Source organism: Venturia canescens, chromosome 10 (assembly GCF_019457755.1).
Source record: "Venturia canescens isolate UGA chromosome 10, ASM1945775v1, whole genome shotgun sequence".
Lineage (NCBI taxonomy): Eukaryota > Metazoa > Arthropoda > Insecta > Hymenoptera > Ichneumonidae > Venturia > Venturia canescens.
Window position 1 is genome coordinate 13,560,683 of NC_057430.1, and position 17,645 is coordinate 13,578,327.

At 45.6% G+C, this 17,645-nt stretch overlaps 1 protein-coding gene across 2 annotated transcripts; it reads right to left on the reverse strand.

The window, feature by feature from the left end:
• Nucleotides 1–191: 191 nt before the first annotated feature.
• LOC122417025 (uncharacterized) lies at nt 192–16,417 on the reverse strand. 2 transcript variants are annotated; one of them, XM_043430249.1, is made up of 5 exons: nt 16,337–16,417; nt 16,133–16,206; nt 5,647–5,708; nt 5,410–5,471; nt 192–5,263 (listed from the first exon to the last, which is right to left on the reverse strand). In XM_043430249.1, exons 3-5 carry the CDS (start codon nt 5,669–5,671, stop codon nt 1,007–1,009), a joined length of 4,344 nt encoding a protein of 1,447 aa, XP_043286184.1. In that variant the 5' UTR covers nt 5,672–5,708; nt 16,133–16,206; nt 16,337–16,417; the 3' UTR covers nt 192–1,006. The 2 variants fall into 2 exon arrangements, with proteins under 2 accessions (XP_043286184.1, XP_043286183.1); XM_043430248.1 differs by having other exon boundaries at nt 16,133–16,365.
• Between the last annotated feature and the right edge of the window lie 1,228 nt (nt 16,418–17,645).

Below are 17,645 nucleotides of genomic sequence, written 5' to 3' on the forward strand. Positions count from 1 at the left end.
CATATCCTACTCTCGATGTTCGTTCATTCGTTTCGGGCTTCATTTATCACAGACTTTGGAATTAGCCACTAAATTAGGCGAGGGACAATACAAATGATCGGATCACCACACGCCAAATTTATGAGTAAGAAATTTATTAATGATATTGAGATATAAAAGGAGATCCAGCCAGCGACTCGATCACCCTCGTATACACGCTGATGTATCTTCGTAACCACTAATCAAATAAATAAGATGTATAAATAATACTAACGTTGCTTTCCATAACTATTTACACGATGATGCATATATTTTCATTGAGGACTGCCATATTTGGTATTTACGACTTGATTCGATACAAAATTGTGTTGTGCGTACACGCTTTATAGCAGATCGAGTCCCCCCCCGATGAGTGGCTCCAAAAATGCGTATAAAAAAAAAACTTGTGTCTGGTCTCATTTTGTCATAATTTTCGATTACAATCTTCATCATTGAAGGAGGTTCAAGCGTATCTTGTGGAAAAATTATTTTCCAACTCTGGACACAATGAAATTTTTCAAACAGAACGGTTAAGACAGTATTGAAATTGAGATGTCGTTGAAGTTGGCTATTTTTTAAAAGCTTAAAGCCCGTGTTAACTTGTCATTTTCAACGACGAATGTCTCGATTACCGGACGGTGAAACCTCACCAAAATTTTCAAACGTAATTATAAGCGCTGTTCAATAAGATCCGCTTGAAATTTTTCAATTCATTTACTTATTGGAACTTGGAATAATAAAATCTAATGTATTTTTATTTCTTTTTTTTTTTTATGTATATCGCACGAGCTTCATTGCGAACGGATGAAAATTTGGTTAAAAATCAAGTAAACGATACGAGTACAAGTTACTCGAAGTTTCGAATAGTGTGTAGCATAAGAATATTGAAATTAGGACGAGATGGATTATCTTTTAATTGAATAAACGATAGGGATAGGGGATAATGAGGCTAATTGGCGGCGAAGTAAGGAAAGGTGATACAGCGAGGTCAATTTTTGTTGGAGAGCTCGTGGAAGAAAGCCTCGATCGGTAGAGTAGGTTGTTTCTCCTGACTGATCTTGAAGCGGCTGTTGATAAGCGAAGCGCTGTTCCCCGTTTCGGATGCGGAGGTCGAGGGTGCCACGGAAACGGCCTTGAACAGGCCTGGCTTGTCGTAGAGGGCGGACGCCGAACTCGTCAGATCGGCGACGCTCTGAGAGGCTTTCGCGAAAAGGTCCTCCTCCAACTGCGCATCGACGGTAGTCTCACTCTCCTTGACAAGGGCTTCGGTTTGGCCTGCTTCGTTGGCGGGACTGCTCGTTGTCGTTGCTTCGGTCGTAAATTCGAAAACGTTCGTATCGTCGGACCTGACGGTCTGGGGATTGTCGAGATCGTCGTCGAGGAGGGAGGCCGGTGAGGACGCTTCGGTCGAGAGACTTGGCGTCGGGGAGACGCGATTGTATTCTCGACTTTGGCTCGTCGCAAAGCTCGGGTAATCGTCGGTTTCATCACCGGTGGTTTTCATCACGCTGGTCGTGTACTCGGTGACGAGAAGCTGCTGAGCGATGACGGGCGAATAAAAGCTCGTTTCCTCGGGGACCATCTCGGTCGACTGTTTTTTCGTTGTCCTCAGATCGCTCGACTGGGTGAAAACTGCGTGTTTGATCTGGGGTCGCCGACGAATCGCGGCGGAGAAAACGTTCTCCGTTCTCACCGAATTCGGACGCGTCGACGCCGACGTTGAGGCCGCGGCGTCGTCCCCGCTCTCCTCGCCCGGTGGCGGCTGGCTCGTCGTCGTGCTCGTAGAAATTTTACTTCGGTACAAATGGTTGTTCGCCAGTCGTCGCTTCGGACTGAATTTGTTGAGTCTCTCCGCGGTCGAGTTGCTCGAATCTCTGTCCCGGTGCCTGCCGCTCTGATAGGAGGGCGTTGTCGATGGCGTTCTGTAAGAAATCCGTGACATGTGACGATATCTACCGGTCGTCGATTCGAGAGGCTCCTTCTCGTTGTCCTGCTGCTGATGTTTCGGTCCCGCGGATCCTTTCTGCCGCCCGTTCGAGCTCGGAGTCTCGGTGCTGGTGCTCAACATTCGATTGCGATAATCCAAGCGGCTTTTGTAGTCTTTGATGCTGAAGCGTGGCCTCGTCGAGTTTCCGAATCTCATCGGACGCATCCGATGGGCCGGCGCCCGCGTCGAGTGGACGGTTTCGCTCGCCGGGTCGGCAATAACGGGCGTGCCCGTTGTTCGGGCGTACGAACTTTTCGTTGAATGTGCCGAGGTTGAGCGTCTCGGGGTTGTCGTCGTTCTCGTCGTCGTTGGGGGTGTCGTCGCGGGCGCCGCCGCCGTCGTCGTCGTCGTCGTCGTCGTGAACACTCTTTCCGTATTTACGAAAAGTTCCTCCAACGGTACATTCGTGTAAACGTTTTTAACTATTCCCGCGGAATCGTCGACGCTCTCGGGTTCGCCGGTCGGCTTGCCCCGGCTGAACGCACTCGTCGAACTACTCGTCGGGTAATCGGAGGATCCGTAATCCGTTGAGTCCTGAATGGTCGTAACCTGCTGAGCCTCCTCGTAACCTGGCGTGTAGAAAAGAGAGGCATCCTTCTCGTTACCGTAGTTATAAGATTGTTGGGACGACGGAACGTGCCGTTCGTTGCTCGGGTACGTTTCCGGGACGAGGGAAACCTCGGTAAGGTAATCCTGGTGCTCGTTCGCTCCCAACTTGTGTCCGTAATTCTGTATCTCGAATCTCTTTTTCTCCGTGCTCGTTGTCGGATCGATTTCCACCTGGGGCCGGGGGGTTTGGGCGAGGGGCGGTGCAGTCGGTTTTCTTCGCCTGGACGAGTCGCTCTCGACTCTTTCGTATTTCGTGTAATCCTCCTGTCGGTAGGTTACCGTCGTTCCAACCGTTTCAGGCGGTTCCGTTGTTGTTGACGCGGGCCGCCTTCGTCGCCCGTTCGCCGCGTTACCGCCCGAAGGTCGTCGAGCTCTCGTCGGCTTCGGGGTCGTCGTCGATGTTGTTATTATCGTCGGGGCGTAGCTCCCGCCCGTTGTTATCGGCGGATAACTCGTTCCTTGATAATCCGTTGTCGGTGTCTCGCTCGATGCCGGTAACGAGTACGGGCTTCCGGGACTCTGGACTATCGGGTTTGGGGAAAGCGTCGACGGGTTGTGCCGTTCCTCTTGATGCTGATGAGTCGCTTCCTCGTAGGTCGGAGTCACCGGCTTCCTGCGACGGTGCTGCTGCTCGTACTTCGGGCTCGAGGCAGTAGTCGCAGGCTTGCGGGGTCGGGTTCGATGCCCGGTGGAAGGCACCTCGGTCGATTCGTAACTAACGCTCTTTTCGGGCTCGGGATAACTGCTGGTGTTTTCCGCCTCGTAAACCACGGGGAGATCCGGCTGCTCGTATTTGGATGGATTCTTCTCCTCGTACTCTTGGTGAACGTATTGCTGCTCCGGGAGCTTTCGAATCTCTTCTGCATTGCCTAGATTCTCTTGGTACTCGGCCGGATCAGCGGGTCGAGCATACGGCACAGTTGTCTCGTAGTATTCGACGGTCGTTGGTCGGGGGGTTTCGGACGCCTCGATCGGCGGCGATTTCTCTCGTTCCCGTCCACCGGTTATGCGTCCCAGCTCGATCTGTTGCTGTTGCCTCTGGAGTTGTTGCTCCCGGAGTCGTTCCCGATCGCGTTGGAGCAGTTGCTGTTGCAGTCGGTACTGCTGCTCGTTGAAGTGCTTCAGGGAAATGCTTTCGGGGGTTTCGTAAATCCCTTCCGGCTGCTCGTTTATCGATGGGAGCAGACTGTTCGGGTAATATTGATGTTGGTGCTGCTGGTGCACTTCGGGCCTCGGGAACAAGTAATTCGGGATATTGTTCTGATGATTTTGGCGTTGAGCTTCCGGAAGATTGCCGTTCGCATCGAGGTTGAACTTGGCCGGACGGTCGGGCTTCGGCAGGACCTCGTTTATGTCCGAAGTCAGTTTGAGCTTCGAGGGTACGGACCACGCCGCTGGCGGAGGCGGAGTCAGGCTCTGTTGTTCCGAAATGTAATATGTATTTATGATGCCCTTGGAGTAAGGCGGCTCCGGGGAGGCGGCGATGCTGTTGTCCAAATTCGGATTCCCGTTGCTCTGGGAAGAACCGTACTTGCCGAAGTTTTCCAACTTCTGACGAGTGTTGTCCGGCTTCGAGGGTACGAATTTGTCCGAAGGCGAGCCCACTGGCCGCAGGCTCGAGTACCGCTCGGGGGAATGGAGATACTCGTAACTCGGGGACGGACGGAAGTTGCCGAAGGCCGCGAAGCCCGGTTGAACGCCTTGGGCAGGCCCCGGGGTGGGGTAACTCGGATCGTGGCTCTCGTTCACGACCAAGGAGGGATCTCGCTCGAGATTTTGAGCCTTGTAACCACCCCCCGGGGACGGATGATTGATGCGGCTGTAGAAATTGCCGGAACTCTCTTGAGTCAGTTGTTGCGTATGGGGCAAATGAGCGGAGGGAAAACGTTCGTAAACGTTGTCGACCGGCTGGTGGGGCTCGCGGCCGAAATTCGGCGGTCCGTTGGCGCCCGGCGGCTGCAGAAAGAGCTTCGTGTTGGACAGTTTGAGCGATTCGAACGGAACGTGCTGCTGTTGCTGCTGCTGCTGAGGCTGCTGGCTCGGGCTGCCGGCCCCGAATTCTCCGATCACCGGGCGATTCTTCAGGCTCGTCAGCGCATGCGTACTCGCCGAAACTGCGGCGGCTCCACCTTTCGCGAAATATTGAACGTTCCTTATGTCTCCAGGTGCGCTTCCGATCGAGTGCGAAATGACGTATTTCGAGGGCTGACGCAAGAAGGGCTCGTTGTCCCGGAGGATTACCTGCTTCCGGTAAGGCTCAATCTCGTATCGCAACGGCGGCTCCCTCGGCGGTGGCACCAGAAACGAATATTCCTGAGTCTCCGATCCCAACAACTGAGATTTACCGGCTTCCCCTCCGCGAGTTTTCCCCACCGAGTTACCAAACACGCTGAAACTCCCGAGGATACTCGGAGGATTGTAATCGTTCGTTTGCTTGTTTTGTTGCTTCGAGCTCAATTTCTCCGATTTTGACATGTGCTCCTGGAGCTTCCCGTGCACCGGGTGCGCCCCGCCTGCCGAATTCCTCTCGCTCAACGATCCTCCTCCCACGCCCAGACTCCCTCCCGACAAATGCACACCCGCGCTTTTAGGCTCGTAGCTCGTCAGAGGACGCCATCCGTTTGCTATCATCGGGGAACGAACTCCCGCCTGAAACATTTTCTCCATTATTTCACTTTCATTTTAAATAATCCCTTCAATCTTTTGCTATTTTTTATCAACGAAAAGGCTCTCGCTTTCGGGCCACGATTTTTCGTGACCCGGGTACAGGATTGATGCGGCGGGCGCATACTTACAGGAATGCTCCCTCGATTGATTTGAGCCGTAACTTGAGCCAGGCCCCATATCACTAGAATATCTGAATAAGAAAAAATAGCATCAATGATATTTCACGCATAGCCATGAATATTATTGTGCTGCTCCGACGGATCGAAGTGAAAATGAATTTTCCAGTTGGAAAGGTTTGACACGGAATGAGGATCGGAGCGATCGAACCCCCCGAATTGATCGGGCTCGTCCGAGCATTAACTTACGACATAACGCGGCTTTTGGTGTCATTGTTTCGGGGCATCAGATCTCCCAATGGCAATGGTGACTGAAAGAAAAAAAATACTCTCGTAAGTTCCCAAGCGTTTGCTTCCATTTATTCACAAATAACAGAGAATTATTTATCCTCGGGGAATATAATTAAAGAGGAGAGATATAAAAAAACGGGACTATTGAAGAAAACAAAATGCACAAACTCCGAGGATAATTGGTCACGCTCTGATTCTTCATATCGCCTTTCCCTTTCCGCTCTGCGGCTACGGCCCAACACGAATCCGCAGTGTGCATACTTGTCCGCATAAACTGTCTCATCAAAGAGAATTAACGGGTTGAAAAATTTCTCGATAATCGAAAGTTCCTCAAAACGGTATCATAATTGGAGCTGTAACGGCGTGGCGGCAAGTATTTTGTATACGAAGTCCCGTGCATGAAAACGACGGCCGAGCAAAGTGGTACGCTCGTAAAAATACGTATCCAGGTTTATTCGAGCCTGGATAAGAGCGAGTAAATCGCTGCTAGTTATTTCGGCGAGGCAATTCTCCGGGGATAGCGTGCACCACGATCCTCGACCACCGAAACGCGCATTTTCGCAGCGTTTTCGAAAGAGCTTTCGTTTTCGCCGATCTGATTAGTGGAAATTTGGGCTTCCCGATGCCGCATCCTCGCTCGGGAGTGATGAAAATATAATGAGAGTCAACGAACCACGCGCGGGAGTCGCTCTCCCCCCAGCCGCGCGCATTTTTGTCGCTTCTCTCTCGCTCTAAACAATAGCAGATTAACCGTTGTGCAACCTCGGATTAAAACGAGTCTTTCTCAAGCGCTTACACGCGTAACGTGCCGCAGCTTTCACCTCTAACAATGACAGATGAGACTCGATTTTTCAATGCAAATCTCTGACATAATTGACATCGCGCTCCGAACGCGGAGGCTTCTTCAAAACACGATAAATGAGGCTTTTTTACATCGCGCAGGTGCTTTTCGCCCACCAAAAAGAAGCGACGAAAGTGTCACGGCTTTTCGGGCGACTCGAATTGACGTGGAAATTTTTCATTTTTTTTTTCCTGAACCCCGTGAAAAGGTGAGTGCGAACGATGAGGTCTCAAAAAATCGCTGGAGAAACGAGCGTCCAGGAAAAATTTCGCATCGTCCGCGTCCTCGGGAACACAAACCGATTTTTTTTTCTCTCGTTTTCGCAAGCCTTCATTTAACGTCTCTTTCGAAAAGTTAGCGATGAGTAAATCGATCAAAACATCATTTTGCAATGAATATTAATAATATCCGGCATTTGTCCTGCGGTGAATTCGCAACGATATACCGCGATCTTCGGGATCTCAACTTTCGATCGCGAAGGCCGAGATCCCCGAGAGCCGAGGATTATTCTTATCGAGTACATTTTCTCATACACGTAGAGGAAACCGAGGCGAAACGAACTGCCTGAGACAATGTCGTACTTTTCAGGAGTTTTGGAAACTTGGTCTCCTTCTTACTCTCCAGGTCCAAGAATTTATTAAGAAAAGCATAAAAATTGATGAAGTTTTGAAAAAAATGAAAATTTCATTGAACGAGCACATATTAAGGCGGTTTTCATGCACGACAGGATTTTGTTAAGAAAGTCTTGAAATTTATACAAAGACTGACACGCGTATCACGTTTTTAAGGTATTCCTTTCACGAACCCGAACTCTCTACAAAAAATTGATTTTAATTTACAGTAAAGTACAAGTGCGCGTGCGAATAGATTGGTCAAATTTCAGGTCAGGTTATCGAACATTTAATGAAGAATAAAAATGCCAATAATCATAAAATTTATACGGGAGCTTATGGAGATTCCGTCACCAGCACATTTCTATTCAATAATTCATACACTGAATTCCTCTTATAATTCCTGATAAAAACTGTCTCACGGATAGAAAAAAATGTAAGGAATCCATGATAAAAATGAAGGATTATCGAATGTTGGAAGAATGGTAGAAGCAGGAGCTTTTCCCTTATAACAGCGGCTTCTCAGAGCAGGTTAGGAATCAGTCCAAATGTCGAGTGCCCTTGTTTGCTTCAACAAAAAATACGGCCCTGCGAAAAGAATACCTCAGGAGTCCGTCTTATTGGTTATTGAGACAAACGTGCTTAAATATGAAGAAAAATACACAGAGTTATGAAAAACGTACTCAATAATAATTAAGTATGTAATGAAAGTTTGGGTAAAAATTCGAGACGATTCTCTTACTATAGTAATAAAGGAATATTACCTTAAAAGATTGAACGAAATTGGCAATACTCGTATAACCTAGCTCACATTTGCTTACTTCGGCATTTTGTTTCTTTTAACACTTTTTTTTCTTGATCCATTTCCCTTTGCGCTCTCCAATGAGATTTTTAACATAAAAAACTATTATATACGCCAAAAGATAAGTTGAAAGAATTCATCATACCAAGCGCATACATCACATTATTATGTCCCACTGTTATTTTTTTCATCCGAATAATTTCCAACAAATGGCGGCCACTTCAACTTCACGAGTCAGGGGAAATCGACCAATCTCAAGTAAAGATACACGGCCGTCTTGACTCGCTCTGCCTACAAAACTTCTTTTTAATACTTGGCGTCAAGACGCTGCCGCGTCTCTAGATACATTTACAATTTCGAATTTCCCTTATTTGTCCTTGCAAGCACGATTTGTAATAAATTTCCGTTTCGAGGTGCGATCGCACGCGAGCGCTCGACTGGCTCGTTCCCTCGAGAAATTCTTTTTTCTCTTCGGCGAGCCTTTTTTAATGGCCAACAACGGTTATTCCCGTGCTCGGGCAAAAAATGGTTCGTTCCCACGTGCTCGCACGCGTAACTCGTGCCGGGACAATGTATATCGAGAAACGTTGTCACAACAATAATGGGGTGCACTGAATTTTCTCTGTGCGCTGTGAAAAGAGTTGCGCAAAACAGTTTCGCCGGTAATTGGGCCCCCTGCGAAATCCTCCGTGCGTTCCATCTTCGAAAACGAGAAGCAACGGAATAAGAGACAAGTGAGACACTTCGCAATCCACGTCGACTAGGATGAGCCGCCTACGGACATACGAATTGCCTCTGTGAAAAGGAGGCAAACTCCGACCCTCTCTTTTTTTATTTCTCTCATTAATGACTGCGAAGGTGTGAAAAATTTAAGTGCTGTCGCGATGACACATGTGCGACGGAGAACCGGAGCTCGCGCCGGTCTCGTGACGGTATGCAATAGTCCGCGATACGCGTGCCGAATTGGTCATCACGAAGACGGAACAGGCGCCTAATAAACGACTATCAACTACTTTCTTTTCGCCTGACCTACCGGATTTGCTTTTCATTCCGAGTCTTCCCCCCCCCCCCCCCTTGTCGCGGGTCTGCCACTCATCCGCTTCGTTCCCGTCAATAGAAAACCTCTCCGAATCCGCAAATTTACGTCCAGCTCATCGTTAAACTCTTCGCGAAGCGATTTCAACGAAACTTACTCAAATTTTCTTAACCGATTTCACGAGATTTCGCGTTCCCGCGTGCGGCATCCTGCATCGACCGAAAGCATATAAAATTCGATGGCTTCCCTCAACGAATCATTGATCACGAGTTTATTCGACTCGATGATGTTTCCATAAATTCGAGCATGAAAAGTAGCTTCAGACTTGAGAGGCGAATCGCTCGACTCGCTCGAGATCGACCCCCGATCAAAGGGCCTCGAATTCGAGGCTTTTTCGCCTCGACTTTTCCTTCGCGCGTTCGCAGGCTACCGGGCGAGCGCGAGAGAAGGAGAGAGCGATCGCTGGTTGCAGACGCGTGTATACGCGGCTACACGCGAAGAGCTCAGCTCGATCTCTATCCGTTACGACGACCCAGATAGTCCGTTCAACGAGCGTATCCGCGTGTCCGAGCGCGAGTGAAAATTCGAATTTTGGGGGGTGGGGGGGGGGGGGGGTAAGTGCCGTAATCAGAAGCGTTAAATTGGATCGGACACGTTCAACATCTTGATCAACGGGTGCGAGAGCTTCCAGCGAGAAAAGAATCCTTCGACTGGGGCACATCGGGAAACTGTTTTTCTTCGTTTCTCTCCATAATATCGCGTCGATCTCGCCCTCTCTAAAAAAACTAACAAACTCAAAGTTGTGTTGAGGGCAGAACGAACGATTGTCTCGGTAAAATTTTAAATCTTTTTAAATCGATTTTCCATTCCAAGAAACCGGAGTCTCTCGCAATTCGTCGAAAAGATCGCGGGGAGCGCGTGTCTTCGCTAATCCGGTGGATCTGATTCGAGCGAATGATAGACGACGGGGAAATAAATGCGGTGAGGACTTTCACGAGAGCGTAATTACCTCGAGGAAGGAGCGCTTACCACGGGATACGAGCAATCGCATTGATTTCTTATTCCGTTCGACGTTGAACTTGTTAACGCGAAAGAAAGCAATGATTCACCCTGACAATGATTTCGCGCTCTATTACTAATCGAGTGAGTAGTCATTGAAAGTGGTTAACGAGGTCACTGATACGCGTCTCTATCGCGAGCAGGGGGATCGTCCCCCGGCGCGTCTCCAGGCTCGTGTCGTTTCTCGAGCCATTTCGATCTTTTCCTTCGTCTCGCGGAAAGCCGTGTCGCGCGCGCCACCTTCCGAGCCACTTTTCGCGCACTTTTCGCCTTCTCGCTCAGCGTCCCGACCGAAAAATCCAAGAGTGAAAACCCGCTCTTTTCTTCCTCCCATTCCCTTGCCGGATGTTGGAAATAACCACCGCGTGTGGAGAAAAGGAACACGAGACCCGTGGACTCGAGAGGCTGCCTTTGGTGCGCGCTCGCTCTATGAAGATTTTACAAAGTGCTATTACGAAAGTAGACCGTATGATGCTTAGCCTTCGTTTCTAATAGAAACTGCGATCCGTCACGAATGCTCCTCGGATGCGTGCATATATTCCCGCGAGCGCCACCGCGTCCACGTGTCTCGCGATAGCGTTTGTTCGGACAATTGTCATCATTCGAACACGTTCGAACACAAACGAGAAAGTCAATATTCCACGGGGCGCTGCAACGGACCGCGTAAAATGTTACGTTTCGATGTTGCGTCTTCGACGTCGCTCAGCTGCCTCGTACTTGAATTTCTCTTGTTTGGGTATACCGGAAGACTGGACTGAGATAAAAGAGTCATTGGAACAACGAAATGTGGGATTACGCGGGCTGCCAATGAAGTACACGAGCATCGCAAGCTTGGCTTTCATTGAACGAACAAAAGAGTTTTATATCAAACTGCAGATTCATTCTCTCCGAAAACATTGCACTTAAATGACTCCAACGAAATGATCTCAAAAAACGCTCCAATAATTCCAGCAATTCTTCGTTTCTCTTACCTGCCTAGTTTGCAATTCTTAGTTTCTCAATCTACACCAATTATTCGTGAAATAACAAAATTGCCGAATTATAAATGTTTTTTTTTCGTTCATTCCGTTGGACTCCAACGTTGCCAAGTTCAGCATCTTGCGCTCAAGGAGGGTGGATCACGAAATCAAAATAATCAGAATCTGATCAAATTTGGTGATAACATTCTTCGACATCGAGTATACAAATACTATTTTTTTCAAATTTTTTTACCACATGGTTTTCGAATAATTGAGCGTTAAATCGAAGATCCTGTGCACGAGACGTGTATAACTGTATATGCATGGGGGTGCAATCGCCGTGTTTCTCTGTGTGTGCTCATCGTGTAATACGTGTAAATATAGCATTAGTTATAAATATATTCAGGATAGATAATGCTAGTTTTAACAATAAGTGACATTTGCTGATGGTCCGGTCCAACTTCCAGTCATCGAAGCTTCTTATTTCTCTTTTTGTTATTTAATTTTTGTTATTTTTTTTATTTTTCGCGAGATGTAAATGCAACTGGTTCCATTTTTTGTTTAATTTTGCGCAAAAACACTAATGTTGAGGAGTTTCGGTAGAAAAGTCTAAATATTAAGAAATTGATTAAATTGGGTGATAATGTTCTTCAACATCAAGTACGAAAACACAAATTTTATCAAAATTTTCATCTACTTTTAGTTACCGAGCAATTACGAACACGTGAACTTTAGTGATCAATTACTCGATAACTGTACAGAAGAAAAATCTTTAAATATTTGTATTGCCAAATTTGGCACTAAAGAATATGTTCACCAAATTTTATAAAATTCTGAACTCTTTGAAATTTTTTTGTGTTTTTAGGATGGTTTAGCATGGCAACATTGTATCGCCTGTAGCGAAACTCCTTAATTGATATGTATCAATGAGCTATGCACCCCGGTTATAGTTTGAAAATTCAACACCAGATGTGTGTGGTAGAAAAATGTAAAAAAATGTATATTTTCTTGTATATTTTGAAAGAATTGATTTACTAAATGTAAGGATGTATGTAAAAAATATCGACGTGTCAAATTTTTCATGAATTTGAAATATTTAATAGAGTTGATTACGCTGCATCGATTGAAAAAAAGAAAAAGGTTCTTAGCCGACGGTTAAAAAAAGAAATATTTAAGAATTAAAGCCGCATTTAAATTTAAAATGATGAAAAAGTGTATGAATCGTTGTCAGCGCACGGCCAAAAAAAAATGTTTAGAAACTTCAAAGTTTTATCGATTTTTTGACGCAAAAAAAACCCACTGTTTCCGATGTCGTTGTGGAGATATTTGGGGTTAACTTTTGACGTTTCAGCTTTGATTGGCTCGCTTGTGCTTGATCACAGTTATCAAATTGGATATTAATTTTATTAAAAATCGTAAATTATTATTCAAAATGACAGTTTTTTTATTAAAAATTATAAAATGCAAACAGAAATAATTCGCCATTGGCATTTTAACACAAGACATAACCTTAAAAAATAAATAGATGTACTGCGGAATTGATCTTACATAAATTCTTATGATTTTGAAATTCTTAATATTTTTAACATTGTTTAGCATGGCAACATTGCATCGTCGCGATCCACCCTCCTTAAATGATCAAAATTTCCAATAACATCAATTGAATCGACAATTTTTTTTCTCGGTGCGCGCTGCTGGTTACTCAAAAATTTGCTCCGAACGTGGTTCCAAAGCCAGAGGGGATTTTGAGCTCGTAGTTGGCTCAGCAAACGGCCAAAAACTCGTATAATTTTAATGCGAAAAGTCACGAGTCGCGAGACCTGTAAATTCGTTCAATCTCAAAGGATTTGGCTTCTAATGAAATGGGAAAAAGAGTGAGGTCAGTGAAAGTGCAAAGGGGGGCTCGATACCTTCGACTCTCCGCTGGTAAAAATGATGACGCCGAGTCCCCCAGCGGAGTCTGGGGCGTCGTTCGAATTTTATGAGCGCGCAGAGTCCCCTTAATGGCTGAGACATTAAATCTGCGTTGATAATTTTCCGATAGTTTGGCGAGTAAAACGAATAAAATTGTTGGCAAATTGCAGCCAATTATGGGCGGCTGCACAATCTGCAATGAAGCTATTTGGAAATATTTGTGGATGGAAATAAAACAACAAACTAAACTCATCGGTCATGCCTCGTTGTCGGAACACAATATTATCATTAATTACCTAACGAACGAGCTGGCTCGAGCGAGCGCGGGAGCAACCGGTCAATTGTCCCGGGAGTTTACGTTCCTCTCTCCCTCCCCGCCGCCCTGGCTTCCTCCGGACCGTGTGATTTTCAAATTTATTAGGCTGACTCTTGAGTAAGCTCGTCCCACAACTTTCTCTTGCCAGAAAAGTGCAAATCCCTCGTATTTAAAGTTCCGTGCGAGAACCATACGAGGCGAACTGGCTCCTCCGGCTCTCAATTTTGTAAGCCGGAATAGAGACTTTTCCTCGGATCGAGTTTACACGAGTGTCGGGGAAGAACTTCGAGTTTTCAAGACCGGTAACGGTCCTTGTATATTATTTCCTTGTTCCTGAGACCGTTCCAAATCGCTTTTCAATCGGGCCCCAACCGACCAAGCGAACCTGACGACGATATGAAGCGTTCACAAAAATGACTTTCTGTTGAAACACCAATTCCTCATGCGATATTTAAATCACTGGCATATTCCGCAATCGCTAATTTTTTAAAATCATTCAATTCAATTATCATCGTATTTAAAACAATCGTAAATTTAATTTAGCATCATTTTCTCCGAGTATCCAAATTGCACGATTAAACTGTAAAGTCCAAAAATGAACGTCATAAAAGCAGCATATCCACGATCAACGGTAGTGCGGCGAGCGCTGGCTTTTTCTTTTATAATACTTGACGTCGAGCCGCTAGCGCGTCTCTCTCGATAATAAATATTTACAATCGTGCCTCCTTCTGAAAACTGTTCCATTGTATATATATAAACGACCTTGAAAGTCTTTCTCCCGCTGAAAAATTAGACGCACGCAGTTTTGTCGAAATTGTCACTAAAGTTGAAATTCAATGGCGACTGTAAAACTGTGTATCGTCGTGCCGCCGTGGATAACCGAGCGTATGAATATTATCCATTCTTAAGTTGTGCAATCGCCAGGATACGGGGATAGTGAAGGGAAAATATGTTATTTGTATATATAATCTGGTATCGGTATTTCGATCATTTTGTTGGTCATTCCGTCGAGGAAATGGCAACGCGGGCTCAACGAGCCCGTAACTAATGTATTCACCGTGTGCGATTTCTTTCGAATCGCGTTGATGCAACGAGTTTGTATGATTTTTTGTCGAGCCCTCGGGTGGTTGAAAAACAAACGTCGGGGCCCCGGCTTATACGACTTGATTTTCCAGGAAGCTTGTTGCGAAATCCCGCGTAACGAGATCTTGAGTTTGGCGAATAGACACGTTTGTCTCGCTATAAGAAATAAAACGGAGGAGTGAACCAGTTGAGAAAGTGTGCAAGCCGAACGAAAATTAATCACGAGTCTCGTGACTGACGGTCGGATGCAGCGATATTCCTTCTCGTGTTCTGGACGATTTCAAACTCGATTGACGCGACATTAAAAAAGCGTTAAATCCCACAACAGAAACGCATTCAACGCGGTTTTGTAAATACACGAGTTTTATTAGCGTTGCCGAGAAAGCATCAAAGATTATTCTTTATGTCCGCCATAATAACAGAAATCGAGAAATTTATCTGACAGCTCGTGCCGAAGGAAATTTTGAAACACGAAAAAAATTCTCAGCGATCTCGCCGAGATAATAAACGAAGATTCTCGATTATCTCTTTTCGACGATTTCTAACGAACGCACACGATTGGACACGACGAGTCCTCGGGCCCGTGCGTGGCGGGGCTCGTTACGAAAAAAAAAATCACGAAAGAGTGCGTTCGTAAGTGTGCCGAAAAGCAAATTCTCTAGGAATTATTCGAATTAACTCGTTCTAAGATGGTGGAAGTGCGGCTACGCACGGCTACGATTATCTCAAATATAAATGGACAGAAAATGAAAATGTATGAATGAATTCATGAGAGACAGCGACGGAGAGAAAGACGCTTGCGTATTCAGTCAGCATTTGAACCTAACATCATTTCACTCGCGTCATGACCCTAATATGTGTCGAGTGAAAACTGCCATCAAACTTGCTTATTATATCCGTTGTCCCAAATCTAATTGCGACGATTTGAATTTTAATCACGTCACTCTATTTTCGACCGAATTTCTTTTTTCCCCTTTATTTACCTTCTCTCGCCCGATTCGGAGAATGCGAGGCATCAGAGGCGGAGAGCTTGCTACGCTTGCTACTCTTCCGCGAACGAAGCTCGCATTTTTAACGGTCAGCGGCCATAATAACAGGCAATAGCTCATTTTTTACTTCACCATTTGAGCCTCGTGAATTCTCCTTTCGTAATAAGTATCTTCGTAGTTTATTATTTGACGGATTAAATGAGACGATTCGACCGAAAACGCAGTTCGAACGTTAACGTTGTTGCAGTTACTGAACTTTACTTGTTCTATCATAACCCCGGTAGAGCTACGAAAATCAATCGAAGAAAAAACTTTCCGACACTCGAGGAATTTGAATCTGCCTGCTCGCTTTTTCTTTTCTTTTCTCCGCTGTTGCCTTATCTCCGATGATCTGTTGTTGCGAGCAGAATAATTGTGTCAGGAGGTTAGTAGTCACTTACACTTCGATGCGAGACACGAAGGAACAAACGCGTGCGCTCGTGCACGTGGTTTTTCGATCGAGCGACGCCGCGCCGCGTGTCCTTTTTTCGTCGTTGACGTTTTTTCTCAGACGAATCGATAAATGCATCGATATTTTATTTAAATTAAAGGACGTGCGATGCGTCACAACCGTGATCACTTTTTCGATGTATTTTGAACAATTCAGTGGTTCCGATTGATTGTGCAACGATTTTTGATTTTCATGGATTCGCGAAAGCTTGTTCGAAAACATCCAATTGTGGGTGGAAATATTTCATTGAAAAGTGGTTATTCGATGAGGAGGAAAGAGAATAAAATGCAAAAATACATGAAAATGACGTGGGGATGTTCGTGGAAAAGAGATAAACAACTTACCGCGCAACGGGTACGTAAACGCCTTCGACCGGAATGGAGAAAAACACAGTCCCAAGGGCACGATAAACAACACTCTGAAATTCGTGGAAAAACGTGACTTATATGGAAGACAAGAATATGATTTAAAAAAAAAATACTCGCTCGGACACGTGTCTCTGTGCCAAGTATTAGCAAAATATTATTGGATTCGATGGAATTAAGCACCGATTTCCAAGTTTGTTTGGTCCGGTAGACCGACAACGCGCGTACTGGCCAACGATTTTGCCTGCGCAGTCTAACTCCGCTGTTCCCTCCTCTACGGCGTCGTGTGTAAAACCGGCAGGCCGCGTCCCCGCCGCTTCTTGTTTGCGGGATCATTTCAAAAGAAAGTAGGCTCCACCTGACGCTCCTGCTGCCTCTTTTCATACTTCTCGCTCGACTCTGCCATTATTCATCTCTTTAACATATACTTTTTTTCATATATATTCATACAAATATATATAAAAACGCGTATTTGTTGGAGATCATGAGAAGCGCGCGCATCGCTGCTGCTTTCCTTTGATGGTTTGCATGCGAACAAATTTCGCTCGCTTCTCGTTCAAGTACCCAGTGTATGGGAAATCGAGTTTTACATCTTGCATATTATTTCCTATTTTACTTGAACCGAAAACTCTCGTTGCGTGGGCGTGCATGGGTCACGTGACTTGAACATTTATCCTCCCCCCCCCCCCCCCCCCCGAAACGTGTGACATTAGCTTTCATCTTTGGCTCATCATTTGACTAAATTTTTCGTAGTAGTCGATCAAAATTGGACGATAACTGTTCAGATAAAATTTCGTGTATTGATTCGGGTGAGAATTTGTTTGTTGACTAAGCTATTCTCACAATTGCTTTTCCGTTATCAAACTTTCAGTTTAATAAATAGTAAATAGAATGTGATGGTATTTTGTTCGAGTGATTTGCTGCAGAAATTGAATCTGGGTTCAAAAAATAAAACTGGGTGAAAGCGTGTTACATGATCGAACAGGAAATATAAATTCAGCATCGAACTAAGTTCAATTATCAAACATGACATACGAGAAATGCGATAATCATTTATTTTATTCCCGCTCCATTGAGACCGAATTTGCTCTGCCGGTATCGCTGCAAAAGCCTACGGGGGAACAATCGAGATTTGAGATGAGAGAGATTCACCATTACTCGATCGCCCTATACTCTAAAAAAAAGGAACAAAAACATAGCTGTCAAAAAGATAGACTTTTTCAAATATATACACAGGCCAAAGCATCTGCTCTCCAAGGTAATTGGCCGATTATAATGAATGATGACCCAAACAATGTTGGACTCTTTTTCTGTGTCGTTTTTTACTTTTTCTCAATTGTCGTGTGCGGCAAAACCATAAGATAACCTCATTTTGTCATCCAGAAAGCTGTCACGTGTTTTCTCAGTTCCCGGCTTCACCTGCTCGCTCACTCACTTATGTGTTTCATGCATGCATCAGTCGTCCCATCTCCCAGTCCGCTACAGTTGCAGT